The 23,558-nt window shown below is 28.0% G+C and overlaps 2 protein-coding genes across 3 annotated transcripts; both read left to right on the top strand.

Annotated features, from left to right (window-relative positions):
• Positions 1–4,005: 4,005 nt before the first annotated feature.
• Positions 4,006–8,994, top strand: LOC103486643 (NAC domain-containing protein 73-like). 2 transcript variants are annotated; one of them, XM_017044817.2, is made up of 4 exons: positions 4,006–4,250; positions 4,941–5,112; positions 5,222–5,411; positions 7,922–8,994. In XM_017044817.2, exons 2-4 carry the CDS (start codon positions 4,978–4,980, stop codon positions 8,533–8,535), a joined length of 939 nt encoding a protein of 312 aa, XP_016900306.1. In that variant the 5' UTR covers positions 4,006–4,250; positions 4,941–4,977; the 3' UTR covers positions 8,536–8,994. The 2 variants fall into 2 exon arrangements, with proteins under 2 accessions (XP_016900306.1, XP_008442882.1); XM_008444660.3 differs by having other exon boundaries at positions 4,011–4,250; positions 4,931–5,112.
• A 7,654-nt stretch (positions 8,995–16,648) lies between these two features.
• Positions 16,649–23,140, top strand: LOC103486654 (GDSL esterase/lipase At5g45960-like). Its single transcript, XM_008444671.3, has 4 exons — positions 16,649–17,215; positions 19,187–19,420; positions 22,256–22,529; positions 22,621–23,140. Exons 1-4 carry the CDS (start codon positions 16,778–16,780, stop codon positions 22,818–22,820), a joined length of 1,146 nt encoding a protein of 381 aa, XP_008442893.2. The 5' UTR covers positions 16,649–16,777; the 3' UTR covers positions 22,821–23,140.
• Positions 23,141–23,558: the final 418 nt, after the last annotated feature.

Genomic DNA, 23,558 nt, shown 5'->3' with positions numbered 1-23,558 from the left:
CCTTTAAGTACCCAAGATCCTTCATGCTTGTTTTGCGTGTAGAGATTGGTTAAAAAGCTCTAAGTTTCGAAAGTCCAAGCCTCCTTCCAAATTAAATTCAAGTTCTTCCAAAACATCTGATGCATCTTTCTTTCGGTACTGAGAGAGGCCCACTAGGAAGAAGTCATAGTTGAGGAGATGATATCACAAATGCCTTTTGGAACACAGATACAGAACATGACATAAGTAGGAAGAGCCTGAGCCACAGCTTTACGTAGGACCTCTTTCCCGCCAACAGAGAAAAAACTCTCCTTCCAACCAGCAACAATCTTTCAGACTTTTTCTTTTAAGATCCTCAGATCACACCCCTTGTTTTTAGTAAGATGGGAAAGAAGACCCAGGTATTGCCCTAGATCAGTCACCACCTCTGCCTGCAAAATCTCACTAATGGAAGCATGCCAATCCAAACAAATATAAGAACTGAATAATATAACAAACTTGGAAAAGTTCACACACTGCTAAAAGCATGCTACTAGATCTGTAGAATATCCTTGATCTTGCTACAAGCAGAATGGAATGCGTTAATAGAGCAAGAGACCGCCATCGACAAAAAAATAAATGAGATATTAGGTGAGCATTTCTAGCCACTTTACAGCCAAGCAAGTTAGAGCGCAGACACTCAACAGAGATAAAAAAAATGGAGAGGCTCTCAGCACAGAGAATGGAGAAAGAGGGTACCCCTGTCGAAGCCCTCTCTGCAAAATAACTCTCTGAAGCTTGACCGTTGATCGACAAAGCGAAAGAGACCATCAATCCAAAATAAGATCCACCCAACTTCAGCATAAGCTTGTACGTGAACGTCGTCTGTGATGGTCGAATGTCGTCTGTGCGTGAACGTCTGGTGGTGGATTGTCAGCCGAAGCTTGTGCGTAACATCATCTGTGCGTGAAATTGGAGGCCGACGAGCTTGGGTGGAGGAAGGACAGGAAGAAGAATGGGAAAAAGAAAAGATCGTATGGGAGGGAAAGACTACCCTAGGGTTTTTGCTGAATTAAATTGGGGAAAAAAAGAGAGAGAAACCATTGACTTTTTACAATATTAAAAAAAAAATTAAAAATGAGCTTTAATGTCACTTTTAAAAAAGGGAGAATGTTTAATGTCGGTTTAAAACCGACATTAAAGCTTCTGCTTTAATGTCGGTTTAAAACCGACATTAAACATCCGCTTTTTGAAAAGCGACATTAAAGTTCATTTTTCATTTTTTCCACCCGACATTAAAGCCCACATTTCTTCTAGTGTTAGTTGAACATCAAAATATATATACAACTTATACAACTAAGTTGAGCATTGAAGTGTACATACAACTTACACCATATTCTTATAAAATTGTCTCTTTGTTTTGCAAGGTTGAGTTCAATTCTCATCGTCATATAAATTGATCGTTGGTTCAGAAGATACAACAAACAAAATATTATAAATACTACAAATACTTGGATAATCAAAACTAACAACGACTTGAGATAAACTCAATTAGTTACAAACAATATAACTTTTATCAATAAATGAATGAATAATAAATAAGAAAATTGTGTTTGATAGTATGGGATTCCATGGATTTGAGCAAAATAACACTCCCCTATCTTACAAGGAGTGTAAGTCTCCTTAATTTTTCGACGTGAGAATTTCAAAATCTCAACCATTTGAATCTTCACACTCATACATTATTAAAACTTAATAATAATGTATATATATATATATATATATAGTTTAGATTAAAACTTAATTGTTGTAGTGAGTTAACTTTATTATGATACACCATCCAACGATGATTGAAGAAGATGTTCAGTAAACTAAAGGGAGGGGGCAGAAGAATCTTAATTTAATTTTAAATTTAGAGGAGAATTAGGAAGAGTCTTTAATTATTGTTTAATTTAGAGAGAAATTAGAGGAAGAATCTTAATCTCTTAATCACGAGGTAGAACCTATATATAGAGGTTCAACTTGACATAAGGTTTTTTTTTTTTTTTTTTTTTTTTTTTTTTTTTTTTTTTAATATATATATATATATATAGGCCAAGATATATATACACACACAATATTGTAAATTAGGTGAAGCTTAATGTGTAAGGTTGTTGTTGCTTTGGCTTGTAGAAGAAGATTGCGGATATTTGACGGCGATGCATATAATGAGAATGCTACACGCTTGCTTAGCAATTTTCAAATACGTTCTTGTCCACCCTTCTCCTCTCTTTCCATTTCCCTTCACTATTCCTTCCTAAATTCAATGCTCAATTATTTTCACCCTTCCCTACACCCCTTTTAATCTTAACCTTAAATCCAACTTTGTGTTTTAAAATTAAACTTGTATGCACCCATTTCACCTTTACATTTACTACTGTTCTGTATAATCTAAACCAAGTTTACCTAACATTTTATTTTATCGTATAAAAGATAAACAAGCTCAAATACCTATTAAAATTTAGAAATATATATTGTGGACTGTTTAAAAATCTAATAACTTATTTAAAATTTGAAAAATTGAAAGTTTATAAACTTAATTAATTAATACGTTTCAAAAATCCTTTGGATTCTGTAACGTATGTCTACTTTTGGGACAATGTTTAAATTTCAGTTTATATCTTTGATTTCTTGAATGCTTTGATTTTATATTTGATTTTCCAAAGTGGCTATTTAAATATTTAAATTTATGTGTTTATCTCATTAAATTTTGATTAACTTTTAGAATGTCTAATATGGTCTTTGAATCTTTGAAAAAATTGTCCATATTTTTAGAACCTAGTATTTTATTAGAAACTAGCATTAATCTAATCAGAATTAGATTTAAGTTTCTTAACATCATCAAAGTATAACTTGATTTTCACAATTGACATTGAGTTATGTTTAGTTTCCTTAAATCATCGATGGATCTAACAAGTAGAAATTAATATTAAATACAAAAGAAAATTGAAGATATTATCTTCTTAAGAAAATTGAAGATATTATCTTATTTTCTTAAGGACAAAATATACATTAATAATACAAAAATAGAAAAAAACAATAACGTAGAAATCTGAACATAAGACATTTTTGAACTATATGTTAGCAAATAGCTTCTTAAATTATCAATTAACTCGAAAACTTTAGATGATGAGAGACAAATGTAGTATAATATTTAACACTTTTAAGATCTATATTTTTCCAAATATCTAAATTCTAAGGATGGGTTTGGTGACCTTCATATTCTTATATTAGTATATAGTACTTATCATATCTTACAATAAATTGTATTTTTCTTAAATACCATTTCAAAAAAGAATAAAAAACTTTTTAAATACTATTTTTTTTTGTAAAATATAGATAACAAAGAAGAAATTCAAAGGTGGAAATAATCTTCTCAGGAAGGCAAAATAATTTTTAAGATGTTTAGTATGAAAATTGTATTAGTTATTTGTGTGGATATTTCATATGTTGATTTTTTACATTGGGAATTAAGAGAGGTTTGAATATGAACACATGGACATAGACATGCATTGATTCATGTGTTTTGCATAAACAGACAATTATTCGATAAGAAATAGCAAGCAACACACATATCTAATAAATATTTTTAAACTTTAACTCAAACCCAAAGTGAGTTTAGATCAAAAACATGTTTCGAATATCAATAATAATTAATCTAATTAATTACTCTAAATGAAAAAAAAAAGTAATTTGTGGATTTAAGCATACATTATTTATTTATCTTAGACGTGAAGAGATTGAAGATAAAATGTCACAAACAAAATGTGTAGACCTACAACCCCAACATATATAAAACATATAGTAATGTGTAGAGTAGTGTAAAAGAGAGATAGTTGAAGAATAATGTGAACGAGTACACAGAACAAAATCTCCAAATAGATAAGATGCCAAAAAAAACAAAACTGAATTCGTGTGGATTAAGCTAACGCATTTAATTTTATTTACACATTATCTTATTATTAATTAATTAATTAATTAAATAACAAACCTCTTCACACTTCCACTTCCCCCTTCTCCCTCAAACCCTTCTTCACGAAATCCTAATATTCTCTCACTTCTCTCATTAAATAATTAATCCCATTTTTACATTTCCACTTTTTCCTTTAAAAGAAAACATTTCCAATCCCCTCAGAAAAAAAAAATAAAAAAAAGATTATAGAGAGAGAAGAAGGATACCTTGCTTGAGCTGAGAAGTGGACGTAAAGGAAGAGATTATTAAGCAATAGGAATATACAGCTTGAATTTTTCAGGTTATTTTTTATTTGTTTGTTTATTAATTTTTGCAGTCTTTTTTACGTATTATTATTATTATTATTATTTTAATTCAATATTACAAACCTTTCTTCTCACTCCGTCTTTGACACTGCAGCTGCCTTCTCCGTTCCCTTAAATTTAAAAAGAAAACCCTAAATTGATTTAATATTTATATTTTGAAAAAAAAAAAAGGGAAAAATCTCTTTCTCATCTAAAAGATGGTGAAACTGAAACGTCCACCGAAGATGAAGAATCCGATTTTGCCCCATCTCCACTCTTACTGCAAAATTTCAGCTTTATTAATGACGTCATTAAAAAATATTTTATTCATTATATATATATATATATATATATATATATATATATATATGTTAGATTAATTTGATTGTGCTAGAAACTTGACGTTGAAGCAACCTTTTTCCTATTTCTAGAAAACTCTTTTTTTTTTTCTAATATATATATATATATATAATCTCTTAATTAATTAAAAGGAAAAAAGAAATTCCTTCCCCCGACATCCGAACGAGGTGGTTGTTTTGTTTGGTGATAAAAACAGAAATAGACAAAACCCAAAACTCTTTTGATTTTGCTTTTTTTTTTTTTTATACTCTTTTTTTAATTTCTTTTAATCCAACAAACAACCAATCATATGGTCCTTTTTGTTGTTATGTTGGAGTGGGAATTAGGTTCCAATAATAATAAACCAAAACGACGACAGAGATCATGACTTGGTGCAGTGGCTCGGACGACGACGAGTCCTCTCAACAATTAACCAATTCTTCCTCTATTCTTCATCATCATTCATCCTCAGCCGTCCGATGCCCATCTTGTGGTCATCAAATTCAATTACAAGATCAGGTATTTATATTTATATATCATTATTATTGTTGCTGCTGCTGTTGTTTTGTTGTTGATGATGAATTTACTAATTTCTCCTTCTTCTTCTTTTTTTTTTTTTTAATTGAAGGGTGGGATTCATGATTTGCCTGGGTTGCCAGCTGGAGTGAAATTTGATCCAACGGATCAAGAAATTCTAGAGCATTTAGAAGCTAAGGCAATTTCTGATGTTGGAAAGCTTCATCCTCTTATTGATGAGTTTATTCCTACGCTTGAAGGAGAAAATGGGATTTGCTATACTCACCCTCAGAAGCTTCCAGGTACATATATATATATCTGTATGTATGTATGTATTCTTCTTTTTATTATTATTATTGATAACATCACGTTTATTTTTTAAAAAAACTTGAACTTGAATTTGATATAAACAGATTCTTTGTGTTAATGGATGAAGATTTTTATCCTTTTGATTTAATAAGGGTTTTCTTTAGGTCTGAAATTGCATGGTTTTTTTTTCCCCTCTTTTTGAAGTATTTGTTTATTGGAACTGTTATGGTTTTTGATGGCTTTATTATTTGAGGTTTTCATTTTTGGATTTTGTAATGACAGAGTTTGAAAGGGAGAGTTTTTTTAAAAAAATCTTCCATAAATTGAAATTATTTAAAATTTTAGAGCAAGTTTTGATAAGTATAAAATTTGAATCCTGTGTTGAGAACAATTTGTTTGGTTTTTAAAAGGTAAATTTATAAATTCCTCCTCACTTGTTGAATATTATTCTTTGTTTTGATTTGTTATTTTTACTGTTTTAAAAACTATTAGAGATTTGGGTTTTTAATTCCAAGTTAAGAATATGTACTGCGTTTAGTCTCGAGTTCTAAAACTGTGTCTTGTTTTTACATTTTTAAGTAACACTTACTTAGTTCTCAAGATATATTTCCTTTAGTCACTATTCTTTTTTTTTTTTTTTTTTGGACTACGAGTTTCAAAAATGTAGAGATGATTTTCCAAAATTATTTTCTAATTTAAATCAATAAAAAAATCATTTTAACAAACCTTTTAAATATGTCTATAGAAAATCAGAAACTAAAAAAAAAAAGTATATATTTTAAAAACTAAAAAATGAAATGAATATTCATAAAATTTGGGACTAGAAATAACATTTGGAAAACTCAAAAATTAAACACACTTATTGTTCTTCATTCAGGAAAAAGTCATTTTCCTTACCAACTAAAATATAATAGATTGAAAAGTATTGTTTTTAACTAAATTGTTAACTTATTTACAAATATATATATAGTAAAATAGTAAAAGAGTTTTCAGTGAAAAACTCTTTATTCATTTTTCTTTTTAAAATTGAAAAATATTTTAACCGATTTTGTAATTTAAATCTAACTTGTCTTCCAAAAAAGTTTCTTTTATTTTAAAATTGTGGCTAATAATCTAAATTTAATTAGAAAGGATAAAATTTATCGCAAAGTTACAAAGATACAATTTTCAAAAAGTCAACTAATTAATTATTTGAAGGGTGCATGGTTTTCTAAAACTTGTTTTGAAAATATCCTTTTAAAAGAAAACCCCCCGTTCAAAGAAATTGAGGAAATAAATGCACAATTTTCAATTTTTTTTTTTTTTATAAATAAAGGAAATGTGAAATATCTAATTCGTGTGTAATTGAATTTCAATTATTTAAAAAATGATGTTGGATGAGTTTGAATTCAAAACCCTAATTAGTTGAGAGAGAAAATTAGAAGGTGTCCAATCTTTCTCCTATTTAGAAGTAATGTCTCTATTTAGAAATGAAGAAATTGTTTTTGAAAGAAACTTATAACCATGTTTTTGTTTTGAGATAATTAAGACTTTTCAGTAATATTTATGTTTTTAGTTTTTGTGAAACTGTTTGGCCATGTTCTTGTTTTAATTATCATAATTTGTTCTTTTTCTAGAACAAAGTTTCTGATTTTTTTAGTTCACTGTTTTCAATAATTTTCCTTATTTTTTTTCTTTTTGTTTATAATAAGTCAGGAAGGTTCGTAGAAATTAGTAATGATAATAAAAACTGCATTCCTATTCTAATGGTTTTCTAGGCTGAATTTACCCATAAATAATTAGGATATGAGAGGAAAATTTAATTTTTCTCTTCCACTTCATGAGATTTTTGTTTCACCATTCTCAATATTTTCAAAATAGTTATTTTTTATTTTAAAAATGGTAAAATTGCTATTCTACTTTACGATTTAAAAAAAATATATTCATTTTAGTTTATATGATTATTTTACTCTGAATCAATGAAAAAAAATACAATCTTGATTGAGTTAGTCAAACGGTGAAATTATGATCGATTCACATCATAATAAATGAAGGAGTGGAAAAATAATCATATTCTTTACCTTCAATTCTGCAATAAAGATTATATCATAAACATAGTTTGACAATATTCTAATATGGAGAAGAATATTATTGAGAAATATGGAACAGAGACCAAGGCGAAGAAAATAAGCCTGATGTAAAACCTCGAGTTTAAAAGAGAACTCAATGAATCACTATCAAGACAAGAAAATAATGTTAAGAAATATTTAAAAGAATTTAAAATTATTATATATGTACTAGTTTTGATTCGGTCATAATAACCCTATAACCCTAAAATTAAGAACTTAGAATTAGAATAGGTAAGAATGATGTTGTCAAGTTGCAAGAGATGCAGGTGAATGTCAGGAAACCGAATTCCGAATTGTGTTACACCCTATCTACAGAAAAAGAGTGTAGACTTCATGACATACACAATATATTAATTTTTTGTTTTAGAATGACAGAAAATATATAATTTATACAGGAGTGAGCAAAGATGGACAAATCCGACACTTTTTCCATCGACCTTCAAAAGCCTATACAACGGGAACAAGAAAACGGCGTAAGGTCCACACGGACGAGGAAGGCAACGAGACACGGTGGCACAAAACGGGTAAAACCCGACCCGTATTCATTGGTGGCGTGGTCAAAGGATTCAAAAAAATCCTCGTCCTCTACACCAACTACGGCCGTCAAAAGAAACCGGAAAAAACCAACTGGGTAATGCACCAATACCACCTCGGCAACAACGAGGAAGAAAAAGACGGCGAATTGGTCGTGTCCAAAGTTTTTTACCAAACCCAACCCCGACAATGCAGCTCCGCCGCTGCCGCCACCAACAATAATAACCACCTCCTCCAATCAGAAATCAAATTCAAAAATTCCGCCAACCACCACCACGTTGGCGGCGGCGTTGTCGATTATTACAACCCCGCGGTGTCGAATAATAATACTAATTTGATCATTAGTTTTGATCATAACACGGAACCTGAAGTTCCTCAATTATTACCAAATTTAGTTCTGAGCGGCGATGGTTCTTCGTTCATTCGGTTCCCGCCGGCGGACACGACCAAAAGAAAGCTCGAAAGGAAACTCTGACATGTCACCTCTTAATTACGTCCTTACACAGATTTCCGAATTGCAACATCTGGTGGTTGGTTTCTTTTCTTTATTCTTTTTGGGTATTTTTTTTTTTAAATTGTTGTGATGTAACAATCGAATAAATTATTAGATACACATGTAGGTAGTTTGATGCATGCATGTAATTTGATGAGGAATTAATAAGTTTTTTTTTTTTTTTTTGGGAAAAAAGAAGAAGAAGAAGAAGAAGAAGGTGGTTGGTTGGTTAGATTGAATTTTCTATAAGGAGGGGGAATAAGATGAAGAATTAGAAGTGAAGTATATATATAAATATGTATTATTATATATATACATATACTGATTTTATGTTTTGAACAGTGGCGGCTGTTATGTGATTTAGGAATGTACAGAGACTGCTAATATGATCATTATATTAAGCATTAATTTCTTATAAAATGTATGAATTTAGTCTTTAAATCTTTTGGTTATTCATCACTTCCCTAATCCTCATGTATCTGTTTTGTATTAAATATATTTTTGTGCAAAATATATATATATATATATATATATATATATATATATATATATATATATATATATATATATATGTATATCTTAAAGGCTGGTGCTAGAGATATATATTGGTGAAAAGTGTAAAATGATGTTTGTGCTGGGCCGCCACTTCAAGGGGATGTAGATATTAGTATTTTAATTTAACCTGAAATCTAACTTATATTAACGAGTTGTTATATAAATAAATTGGTTTTTTTTAAAGAAATTACGAGAGTTAGTAGGTATATTCAAACATTCTTACTGGTGGACACCTTCTTAGCAACCTTATCATTCCCATAAATATATTCAATAAGTGCAAGGGAACATCAGTCTCAAATACAAAAAGAGGCTAAGATAAACTATAGCGGGATTAAAGGAATTTAAGGAAATGGTTGTTTGAGAATAGTTCTTAAATAACTTGCTTTTGGATGACCAAATCCCGGGTTGTAAATATCTTCTCAAATATTGAGGGAGCTGGTGAAATGATTTTTGAATAATCTTTGATTTCTTTCCAACCAAATAATCACCACCACGAGATTATATGAAATCAGCTCCCTTTTGGTCTTGGTATATATTGTTATAAATATATTGTTAACTTATCAATCGTTAAATCATAATAAACAGAAACGGTTGCAAACATGTTAATTGTTCACGGACCAAAACTAACATATTGGAAAGTTAAAAAATAAAAATAAAACAAACTTAAAGGTATCTATGTGACAATTTGGTCTAATGTTCACATCAACTCTAGATAAGATATTTAATCAAGTAACGAAGATATGACATGTGAGGAAGATGTTCACACCAATTATTTGTATTATATTGTTCGATCTTTTTTTATGCATATATGTGTGAATATATGTATATATGGCCAGGTGTGTGTGTATATAGAGAGGAAGACGTATGTCTCAATCGACTCGGACTAGTACCCAATTCAATCAATCATAGCTTTTCTATGTGCTACTCCTACCTTAAGATAATGACAAGTCTAGAGTTAAACTTAGTTCATATGGTTTTTTTGGTACAAGGTTATATGGATAATAAGTTATAATTATAATAGATAGGACTTAAAAAGTTGCAAATATAATTTAGTCTTATATATATATATATAAGAGAAAAAGAGAGATAACTAAGACGTATGACGTGTATTCTTATATTTATTGTTATTGTGTATTTAGTATTATGATTAATAGTACTTTGAAACAAATAATTTATTGGACTTTTATCTAAAAATTTAATAATCAATTATCTGCCAACCCATAAGCTATACTTTCAATAATTCAAACACAAATTTGGATGCAAATATCTTCCAATACGTAGATGAATTGCTAACCGGTTGTGACGGCGCCTATCAAACAAAATAAAATAATCTATTTAAAATTCAATTTCCCAAAGTCTCTCTCTTATTTTTTTCCATATGAAAGTTTAAATCTCAATTTTACTTTTACAAAATCTATATTTAGGTTTAATAGGTGTTCATATTAATTGATTGTGAAGAACATAAAAACTTTGAGACTTTTCATGTTTTCTCAGTAGAATCTAAATATTAAACTTTTGGTTAAACTAACATTTTAATTTGTATGATTCGAAAATGGTAGGGTTTAGTTTATATGGATCCGTTTGATAACGTTTTCGTTTCTAATTCCATGTTTCTCGTTCTAAAAAAAGTAGAAACCTTTTCTATTTTATAAGAAATTATTGGGAACAAAAAAAAAATAGTTTCTTTCGCATGTTTTTTAATTATTTATATGGATTTCTTTTTTCTCAATTTATTTCTATTCATTTTTTTCTTTTTTTTTTCAATTATTTTTATTAGTTTCTATTTTCCTTTTCTCAGTTATTTTTATTAATTTTATTTCCTTTTTTGTCAATTATTTTTATTGATTTTCTTTTCATTTTTCTCAATTGTTTTTATTGGTTTCCTTTTCCTATTTCTTAATTATTTGTATTGGTTTGCTTTTCATTTTTCTCAATTATTTTTATTTGTTTCCTTTCTATTTTTTTCAATTATTTTTATTGGTTTTCTTTTCCTCTTATCTCCATCGTCTTTCCCAAATAACTATCATTTTCCTCTTTCTCTCATCGTATTCCTCTACACGTTGTCTTCATCTTCGCCTCTCATCATCTTCCTCTACAATCTAGACTCTTTCTCTTCGTCGAATCCATAGTTTTCGTCTTCGTCTTTGCACAGATCTGGGTTTTCGTTGTGGGTTTTTCTCTCAAGCATTATAGGTAGCAGAGTTAAAGGTTAAATTTTATTTTGTTTCTTTTAATTCTAAATATTGAGGACATAATAACTTATTTCAAAATTAATTTTACATTCTAGATGTCATAAAATATCGATGAGACTGTTGAAATTGATGGATTAAGAAGTAAGTCGACATCATCTAAGAGAAATGGCCTGAGTGAGAAATGATATTGTTAATCAAATTTGGCAACATTTGAAGGATAGATACACAATTTTTTGTCTATGTTATTATTTTTATTTGTACACCAGTACTTTTGTATTAAATGAATAAACTTTTTGATAATTTTACTTTTTATGTTTAATGGATGACATATATTTTTTTTTAAGGTTTAATTGAATTAGATGTGAATAAAATAAAAAATAAATCTCGAAGAAAATTAGGAAACAAGAAACCGTTATCAAACACATTTTTTGTTTCTATTTCATTTTGTTTTTTTTTTTCAAGAAACAAGAAACAGAAACAGTAGTTATCAAACACATTCCTGTTTCTTGTTCTAAAGAAGTAAGAAACAAAAAATCGGAAACAAGAAACAAGGAACATGAACGTTACCAAATGGACCCTATATAACTTATTTATGTTTTAATTCTTCTCTATTCTTTATGAATTATTAATTATGAGATTTTATTCAACTAAATTTCTAATAGACGAGCTCATTTTTAATTTATAGCTTAACCTAACTGTTTTCGTTTGCAAAATTTATTTAATTCAACTGTTTTTTTTAATTACTATTTGGATTTTTACTTTTTAAACTTAACCTTATAAATACTAATTTACTCATATGAGTTTTTGTCTTAATTTAAATTATTGTCGTTGTTCAGGAAAAGAAAAAAAAAACAGTCATAAAAAAAATGAATAATTGAGTGGTTAGGTTGAATGATTTTTCTTTTAAATCTCTTACTCCAATATTGATTTGTTTTAGTAAAATAGGAAGAAGAGAATCAATCTTTTGTATGTCAATTCAACTACACTCGCTTTTAATTTTTATTTGGATGAAATTGGTAAAATAATAATGCACACGAAAGAAATTATTTACCCCACGAGTAAATTAGTATAGACAGAATAAACTCAACTTATTCATACTTTATAAACTGACATATATACCTAACCAAAATACTGCTTAGGATCAACTTTGGTTGGAATTTTTTGAGTTGGTTTGTTATTTGGTTTTATAATGCTTTTGTCTATCCTTTTATTTTGTTTTAATGCATGCCTTTGTTCTTATCGTATTTTTTTTTTTTTTTTTTTGGGTCATAATCATTATCCTGTGTGAGTCAAATTCCTTATTGGAACTAGAAATTTGAAATATGGAAATGGGTAAATGTTTAGAGAAGAGTACTATTTTTGTTCTCATGTATTTTAAAATTTATTCAATTTTAGTAGATATATTTTTAATTGTCTAATTCATCTCCAAATAAAAGATGACAACTGGAATGATATCATTTCCAGATTTCCGGTCGTTATCTTTGACCAACAATTTACGTACAATTATATCAACAAAACTCATTGTTACAAAATTCAAAACATCTAACACATTCCAACTAAAAAAATAAAAATCGGTCCATCAACTTCCCAAAGATAAAACAAGCTAAGTTAAGCAAATAAAGCTTCAAAATCGAGTGGAAAAGTACTATGTTCAAATCAAAAACTTTAGAACTCATCCCTCGAGCCAACAAATTAAGCAAAAGGCAACCTTAAACTATAAGTTTAAGCAAACACTCATCCCTCGACACAACAAGTTAAGCATGCAAAACTCACTTTTGATTAATCCATATATCAATAAATGTCTTTCCACACCCTTTAATGACTCCCGCATTAAATTTATAATTTTTTACATGGACATCTTGTTCGTCTTGAATCATCAGGATGAAACTTTACCATATTTAAAAATCGAGTCCTCCATTCTGATGTATTGATAATTTGTTTCTAATTTTGATCCACTCTTTATTCATCCTTAAAAATAATAATAAAAAAATCTTGGACAATTTAATTTGTGAATCCAACACAAGTTATAGCTTACTCCCGACATTGTATGCTGTCTATTGAGAGATATTGTCTTTCCTGATGCCTTAACTCCCAAAAATTATTTTTAACATTGGAAGATCCTCAAATTCTTGAAGTGCATAACGATCATTTTTTTTGTAAAGAATCATAAAAATAAACTGGCATTGACACTCAATTTAACGTTTATTGATAGTATAGTGGTTAAATTAAACCAACTTCAAACTATATATTAGACACCAAAATGATATTATAATTTTAAATATATGTGACATCTAAATAACTTAGATTCATATGTATATATATAATTAATTAATTAAAATTATTAATTAAGAATTTAAATTGAAACTCAAATTTAGAGGGTGCAAATTGATATGTTCTTCCTCAAAATAGAGTGTTGAATGTGGAATAGTGCACTCAATAATTTTCCTAATTAGTTGTGATGACACTAGGTTGGTATGTAGAAAACAAACACATATTACACTATATATCCTAAGTTGAAAACTTTGTCAACTAACATTTGTTTAGTAATCTAAAAACATATAAAATTTAAATCAAGAGATTCTATAATAAAAAGAAAAATAGAGTTGTGTGGTTAATATTTTTAGTTTTTGTGTAGAATATTATCATATATGTGTTTGGGTTGGATAGTAAATTTAGAGGTTATATCTCAATTTGTAAAAATGTGGTTTGACAATCATTAAAAAGAAAAAGAAAAATCTATTATGCATAACAAATATCTTCAAAATGGTGATTCACTTTGGTTGTTGAACGATCACATGATATCCTATGTCCAATTATAGGAGCAAAAAACATCACAATCATCCTTTTTCTCACGATAGTTTATCTTTTTTTTTTTTTTTGTTTGAATGAATCCACGAATAAACTAAATAATATCATATGAATGTGCGGATATTTTTATATATAGTAAAATGAACTAAATTATATAGTAATATAGTAAAATTTTGCTTTCTATTTCTAATAGATCGTGATAAATTTAATGAACATCTATCAACTTTAGTGATAAGATTCTAACAATATGTTTATCTTGGTTTATCATGATCTATTATTAGATAGAAAACAAAATGTTTATATAGGAGAATGAAAAAAGAAAAAAAAACTATTTACAAAATATAGCAAAAAAAATTAAATAAGCTTTAAGGGATTTGATGAACTTTGTTATATTTTTGTAAATAGTTTCAATATTTTGCTATTTTTGAAAATGTGTAAATATTTTTCATAGTTTTTCAATTTAAAGAGAATTATTTTATATGACAAAACTTTTGAAAATATTTATAAATGTAACAAAATATCTTTGGATAGACCAAAATAGACTGAGGTATTTTACTATATTTGAAAAGAATCCAATTTAAAATAATTTTATTTATATTTATATATTTAATTTTCACTCTCTCACAAAGACAAATTTCTATTAACTATTTCTAGTAAACATATAAAAGTATAAAATATGCTAATCTTTGTGTCCAAAGGGCTGTTTGTATTGAAAAAATTGGAATGATGCTAAGAGTGAGAATGAGTAAGGGACAAACATGTCAAGATTTTGTAGGAAAGTTAGGCATGGGAACAATGTATATTTCCATGTATCATTTATATGGCTATGAACTATACTCATCTAAAATGTTGGGTTTTCTTCATCTCCACTCTCTTCTCTTTTATACATTTGTTTGTTTTTTATTTTATATATTATTAAAATTAATTAATTTAAATTGACCACATAAAGATTACGGAAGCTTTCTTAAATATAACAAATTACTGAAATATTTACGGTTGTGTAACAAAGCGCATAAATTTAGCCCGTTTTTAAAATATTCCAAATTTGTCATTCCATCCTTCCCTCCTCTATGTGATTTTTTATCTGTCTTCTTCCTCTGTACTCATGCGATTTTTTCTATCCTTCTTTTTATAGATTTGGGTAACCAAATCTATTTCTTTTTATTCCTTTTTTTTTTCTTTTTTTTTTCATTATATCGTATTTCTTCTTTTCTTTTTTAAACAATGATATATAAATAATCATGAAAAAATAAATTGGTTAGGGATTTAAATTAGAGTAACCAAAATTAAAAGATGTATAAAGAATATTGAAAAAAATCGTTTATACCATATTTTGAAAAAAAATCATTTAAATTTGGGATAGCCAAATATAAACGATTATCTAGCCAAATCTAAACGATCGTGTGGCCAAATCTAAACGATTTAGATCCAAAATTTAAACGATCGTATACCAAATTTAAAAAAAAAAAATAAATTTGGAACCTCAAATTGGCTACACGATCCTATACCAAATTTTGAAAAAAAAAATGGTTTAGATGTGGGGTAGCCAAATCTAAATAGCTAATTAATTAAATGATCTTGTACCAAATCAGAGCATTTTTTGTATTTTACACGGTGGGTCAGGCTTTTTCAATTTTCGAAATTGTTTTATAAAATTTTGGTTGCTTTTTTATATTTTTGAAAATACCCTAAAAGTTAAATTTGTGGTTTATAAAATTACATTTATAACGGTACTTATATCTTATTTTTTATTTTAATTCAATAAATTAGTTTATATATATACTAATACTTATTTTTAAATAAACTTTAAATAACCATGGCAATAAAATTGTCAATTAATTAACTATTTATATTTATAGCTAGTTAATGATCATTATGACAAAATTTTATTGAGTATTTTATTGAGTAATACATCACAATTATATACATTCATCAAATTACTCCTTCAACAAATTATTGTAATTAAAAATGTAATTGATATTATTATTTGATCATCAAATAATTAAAGTTTCTCTAATTTTAAAATTGAATTATTGTTTATCAATTAATACATTAAAAGATGATAAAATTTTTGTGATTAAAGTTAGTTATAAATGAACTAAATTTGAATAAGTACGGTACAAAAATATTTGTTGATATTTGTTTATTTAAATATTATTCTAAAGAAGATACAAAATGTCGATATAAAATATCGATGTCAAGAAATGTATTTAGAAAAATTATAAATATAGATATAAAAATAAAATTGGTAAATAAATATTTTATAATTTCTAAACTACTAAACCAATCTATAATTTGTATTTTATTATAGATTATGGTGAAATAAAATAAAAAATTAAATTGATAGTCACATGTCAAAAACTCTTTGTAAAAGAAAACCCAAGAGTGAAGGAAATACGAAATTACATAATATATCCTCCAACTTCCACCATAATTACAACTAACAACACTCTAAGCCTAACTAATATTCAACGGTTATCAAATAAATCAACACCAATTTCCAATAAATTAAAAAGCCATCCAAAAGGGTACTTTGGTCATAAAAACAAATCAACAAAAAGAAAAAGAAAGTCCCAATAAAAACAGGAGAAACCCAGTTTCTTCATTCGTGGTTCAATTTGATTTTTACATTTTCGATTCCACCATTTCCATTCCCTCCACATACTGACATGAATCACCGGCTTCGTTTTTCCCATTTTGCCCTATTCATCTTCTTCCTTCTCCATTTCCCTACATTCTTCTCCAAATCCCAAGCTCTGACACACGGCGGTGGCCGGAAAAACAAAGCTCCGACCAACAACTCCTCGAAGTCTGTGTCGGCGCTTTTGGTGTTTGGAGATTCCACCGTCGATCCCGGTAATAATAACTTCATTCCTACGATTTTTAGAAGCAATTTTCCTCCTTATGGCAGAGATTTCCCGTTTCATATCCCTACCGGAAGATTCTCTAATGGGCGTCTGAGTACGGATTTTATAGCTTCTTATTACGGAGTGAAGGATTACGTTCCGCCGTATTTGGACCCGGTGCTTAGCATTGAGGATTTAATGACCGGCATCAGTTTTGCCTCCGCCGGTTCTGGGTTCGATCCTCTTACTCCCAAAGTTGGGGTACGTCCGCCCTTCAATTCCTCTTCCATTAATTTTGTTTAAATTTTATATTTTTGAGTTTCAAAATAAATATTTGTCATTTTCTGGATTTTCTAAAAGATAGAACAAAGACAGACAAACTATTTTTCTCTATAAAAAATCACAAAATTCATCCCACTCTAAATATTTTTTCAAGAACAAATATTTGTCAACTACTCCTATGAAAATCGAGCTAATTAATTTTTAGGAAAATTACGCTATAAGTTATTAATTTTTTTTTTAAAATAATTGGATGAAAAATGTCGTCTCACTAATTTGTTTGATCATAATTTATTATTTATCATATTTTTCTTTGATATTTCAATATTTCTTATAGTGATGAGAGTGAATATATAAAGATTAGGATATCTTAGAAATAATAATTGACATGTGCACTAAATTGTGAAAGCGTATTTTTTATACATAATTTTAAAAATTATCTTCTATAACATTTTTAAAAATAGTTTACGAAGAATTTCTCCAACTTTATTTTAAGAGAATGTAAAATTAAAATGATACATTTTAATAGGATTTTTGCTATATAGTAAAGTGAGTCACAACTTATAAGTATAATAAAAATTATTATCCATGGTGAATATTGTATTATATTTAAGTTATTTTATCATTCAAGATCATTATTCTTATGATAGTTGAAGAAAAGATATCCATTTTTAAAAGCTATGAAACTAAAAAGAAACGTTTTGAAAACAAGATATTGAGTCAAATACTTGATAGGAACATCTTCCAGATTATCTGAATTTTAAAATTGAAGTATTTTTATTATTAAAATTCTAAAAAAGTAGTTCAAGAAAAAAAAAGTATTAATTATTGCTGCAAACCAACCTAATTAATTCTTTTTGTTTATCTATTATCTTTCTCTTTTCTTCTCATCTTTATAATTTGGTGGAGATATATCTGCAAAAATTAAAATATTGATATAGATATGATGTCGAGATTTTAATTTTATGTATATATATATCAATAAAATGTTAATGTCAATCAAGTTGTTTTGATAAGATTTTTTTTTTTTTTATGAACATTTATAAAAAAAAATATTCATAATATCTCGACAAATATCTTTATCATCGAAGGCTTTTCTCATTTTTGTGTGAAGATATATTTGGTTGTGGGTTGATATATACTTGATAGGAACTCCTTTGAGGTTGTCTTAATTTAAAGGTCATTTCTCTACTGCATTAAGTAATGGATATTACCAAAATGAAGCTACTACCTATTCACTCCTTGGTTGTTGCATATTTAAAAAGAAATGAACTGTCCCAACATAAGGTTTGGATACAAACTTGATGTCCCCTTTTTGATCCCTTTTAAGAAAATTAAATAATTAGGTACATATTTGTTGAAAAAAATAGTCTCAAAGCTCTTAAAGTCGGAACCAATATATATTTGAAATTTGAAATAAATTTAAAGACTTTTTTGAGTTTTCTTTTTTATTAGGCAAACAAACACCAACGACAATCAAACCTAATATTTAACACTAATATTTTCTTCCCTACGAATGATAGTGAATATTGTTTAGAAAACCATGTTTTCATATCAAAGAGCGATATTGTCAAAATTTGTTAAAATATAGACGAATTTGTTATCATTTCTAAGGATTTGACAGAGTGTCCAACAAAAATAATGTTCTTGATGAACGCCACTGTAATTATTCTTTCCTAGTATGGACACTACTTAAAGATGTGAGATGTGGGGTTCATCGGTATTTAAATAATCATATAAATACACAGTCGCAATGAAATTTATTTATTTACCACTTATCTAATCTACCTTCATTTATTCCTTTGTCCTACTTAAGTAAGTAAAAGTGTGGAACCCATAAAATAAATCGAACCACGTGTCTATATGCTAAATGAAAGAGAGTATATATTACTATAGAGTACAAAGATAAAACATTATACTAAATGTCTTTTTTTGAATTTGTGTGTGTTTCAGAATGTTGTGTCGATTGCAGCACAAGTGGAATATTTCAAAGAATACAAACAAAGATTGGAGTCTGTATTAGGGAAACAAAGAACCATAAATCATATAAAGAATACAGTGTTTTTTATCAGTGCAGGAACCAATGATTTTGTCATCACTTACCTCAACTTACCTCTTCGAAGAAAGACTTTTACTCTTTCAGCTTACCAACAGTTCATTATTCAACAAATCTCACAATTTTTCCAGGTAATTATATCCCTATACACTTCGCATTATCATTATCATTATTAATTAATTATATTATGTTATATAACGTAATAGATCCTATTAGTATATATTATAAGTTAAGGACAATAATTAGTTTCATGTATATCCATGCATGCAACTGATCACATTTATAATAAACAAAAACTAAATCATTTCCCATGGTAAATTTTAATTTGGCCAATGAGTTGAGGGGAGTGAAGTTTACAACTCCATTTCTTGTTGAGAATGTAAATGTATTAATCGTAGTATCTCAAAGTTAAATATGTTCTAAAAAATATGAGTGGTGACAAAATATGTTAAAAAAATCTATTGGTTTGTGGGGACAATCAACACTCTTATAAGTATTCAAGACAAGCAAGGATATGTCATTGTTAAGTTGCTATAGACATAAGAAAATACTGAGCCATTAATTAGGTATTAATTGAACTATCATTCATTGATTAGCTAGTGGTCAATAATAAAGTCATTAATTTGATAAAGAATTAAGAGATAATTAGTACAATTCATGATGATTACTTCTTTTTAATTAGTATAACCACAAACCTCGTAGTTTTTATACACACGGATGTTACTTGAGTTAAGCTTTTGTTAGAACATTGTCATATGAGTTTGATCGAGATATACATAAGAGGATGATCCAATCACTTCCAAATATCAAAATAAAAAGTTAAAAAGAAAAAAGAATTAATTGCTATGTAATTTTTTTATTTTACCTTATAATTTTACTGTGTATGCTTTTATTTTTAAGAAGAAATTTGGGTGTATGTTAGTATTGTGACATTAAAATGCTAACAATAAATGATTTTGATGGTACAAATTTAGAATATGTGTTTGTTGCTGTTATATTACTGAAGTTTTTTGTTATGATGATTAATGACCGAAAAAGGAAAATGTAATTAAATAGTAGAAATAATGAAAGGGAGATAAAAAGGAAATAAAAAAGTTGGTTGAATTTAATTTTGTTTGGAAGGTTGGATGAAATCCCCTATTGCTCATTGGGAGGGATGCTATAATTATTGAAACCCATAGGTAAAGAGGTGTCAAGCTGGCCATTCTAATGCCCATCCTTCTAACAATAATAATGACTACAATTATATATACAAAGCCGACGTAAACTCGGCTCAATTTTCATCGATTTGTTTTCTATTTGAAACCGTGTCTAAACTTTTAAATGTCTTAAGGTTTTTTAAATTATTCTTGAGTTATTTTAACGACATGTCTTTTTCAAACATATAAAATCTAATCTTTTGATTATTCTACTTCAATTTATCTATCGTGATATTCTTCATTTTTTTCACAATTTGTTGCATTCTCTCCATCTCTATCACGATCTTCATTTTTTTCAAAGTTTGTTGGGTTTTTCATTTTCATGAATATAGGACGAGAAAAATGAATATGATATTATATGATGACTACATTGAATAGATGGACGAAGTTCGCCCCTAATGAAATACATGAGTTTAGAGTATAAAGGAGGTAGCTTTGAGTAGGTATGCATCAATAATGTGGAGAGGTTGGAGTTGATGCAAATTTGGAAATGATTGGACAGCAAATCCCTCGCCCATTTTCCAACTTTAAAACTTCCACCTGCCGGTTCGAACCGGAATAAATAAATCTCTCTCTTCATTCTCATTTATTACCATCATTTATATATTTTTAGGACACCATCATTTATGCATCCCATTATATTGTAGGGTCTTCCAAAGGCCTTATATATTTAATATCAACCCTATTTCTCTAGATATAGATATATACAAGCAGTAAATTTATCTTCTTTTTCTTTCCTTTGTCTGTGGCTTTTCAAAAATTATAATAATTTATTATGTGTGTTCTCAATAAAATTGACCAAAGAAATACGAAATCTATCTCAAAAAATAATATAGGTATGCTATAAAGATAATTTTAGACTCTTATCTCCACATTATGCGTTATAAAGAAGAGATCGAAATTTCTTTGGTTTTCTGGGGTATAATTGATATTGTTTTTTTTTTTTTTTAGATTTGAAGAAAATAAATGGAGTTTCTTTAGTGAGTAAAAGATGTTCTTTTTATAGGTAACTTTTAACAAAACAAAAATTGAAATTTTTAGTATTTTAGAAAATAAATTGAAACAACGGGATATATTAAGATTGAATTGAAACTTTAAATCATCTTTAATAATAATAATAAAAGATCGAATTAAAACTTAAAACTTGATATAGTAACAAAAAAAATTCTATTTAAAATTTAAGAAAGTAAAATTGTTTCGAAATAAATTTTTTTAAAATCGGTAATTATAATAGGTAATGTCTTTACAAGTAATAATTAAATGTATAGTGACATTTTGAAAAAATTGAAAATCTAACAAAATACATTAGTGATAAATTTTAGCAATATGATTTATCACTAATAGATTAAAGTATGATTTTTTTTATATTTATAATTTTTTCTATTGAGCTATATTTATAAATATTTTAAATTTGATTATTATATTTGTAAGCTGTAATGATCTCTATCAAATTTCTATTGCAATAATATTGATGAGGGTTTTATTAACAAATTTATGGAATTTGTTAAACCATAATCACCAAATTATAAAAGTTTTCTAATTAATTAAAAGCTATGTGTCCACCAAATTCTTAACTCAAAAAAAAAAATTAAAATAAAAGAGATAATTACAAATATAGATTTAAAATAAATAAGTATATAATAATATTTTAAATAACAATAATACGAGTCTGTCTATATAATTAATTATTATTTTTAAAAGTGGCTAACAATTAATCAAATAAAAATATAGTTAACAAACTTAAATGGGCTTTGTAATATTATGCAGGCCTTATGGGCCGAAGGAGCAAGAAGATTCGCAATGCCGGGGTTAGCTCCGATTGGATGCTTACCGGTGGTGATAACACTATATTCCAGCAACGCTTTTCTCGATCGTGGCTGCATCGACCGTTACTCCGCCATTGCCAGAGACTTCAACGTCCTTCTCCAAGCCGAACTCCTCTCTTTACAGACTCGTCTCTCTCAAAAATCCCCCACTTTCATCGCCTACATCAACGCCTACGACCGCGTCATCGACATTATCCGCGACGGCGGAAAATCCGGTCAGTTTCTCTTTCTTCTACATCTTTTTTTGAAATTGAATCGACTAATCGGAGTGAACTGGATTGAAAATGGGTACGTGGTGAATTTTAGGGTTTGAAAAAGTGGATGTTGGTTGCTGTGGAAGTGGATTCTTGGAGATGTCGCTGTTATGTAATTACAAATCGCCGGTGTGTCCTGACGCCGGGAAGTATTTGTTCTTCGATGCGATTCATCCGACGGAGAAGACGTATTACAATCTCTTTCAGGCTGGAATCCCGGCGTTTGATTATATCACCAAGGACTTACGTTGATTTTTGTTTTTCAAGTTCTTACCTTTCTCATTTTTTTAAAGGAAAATAAAAAAAGGTATTTTATATATATTACAAATAATTTTTTTTTAAAAGCGTATTATATTATAATTAACAATGAATATGGTTTAAATTGGTTATAGTGTGTATTTCAAAAGGAAAAAGAAATATTAGTGAAGAAGGTAATTAAATGAATGCTTCAAAATTCTGCCACATAAAAATGTGTTAGCACCAAAGTTTGGAATCATGTACTTCGTCTTCATCATGTACTTCTTCGTCTTCAACATATATCGATTATCAATTGAAATGTATCTTTTATTGAATACGAAGATGTTTGTGATTCAAGCCTTTCAATTTGATGTATTTTAGAAAGGAACTAGTTATACATTAAATCTTAACTTTGTTGTCTTTTGTAACGAGAAATAAAGGAATAATATTAACTTTGTATTATGTTGTTACTGTAGTGTATTATCGTTTTTAAAACTTACTTTTCAACTTTCAATTCTCCAAATTTAATTATCGTAAATCTAACTTATTTGCACTGAACATTGCTTTGATTATTTATGCCATTTTATGGAAGTTATTTTACTATTTTGATGTTTTCATTGATGAATTAGAAAATTTGATCAATCAAAAGTTCTGTGTCCTTAAATCCAAGACATGAAAATTGTACTTGTCTATTAAATGGTTTGAACTTTCAATCAAATTGTCCCACAGGGTGGTTGCATGATTGCATCCAAG

The sequence above is a fragment of the Cucumis melo genome, chromosome 12 (assembly GCF_025177605.1).
Source record: "Cucumis melo cultivar AY chromosome 12, USDA_Cmelo_AY_1.0, whole genome shotgun sequence".
In the NCBI taxonomy this organism is placed as follows: domain Eukaryota; kingdom Viridiplantae; phylum Streptophyta; class Magnoliopsida; order Cucurbitales; family Cucurbitaceae; genus Cucumis; species Cucumis melo.
This window is presented reverse-complemented; position numbering and strand designations above follow the sequence as displayed.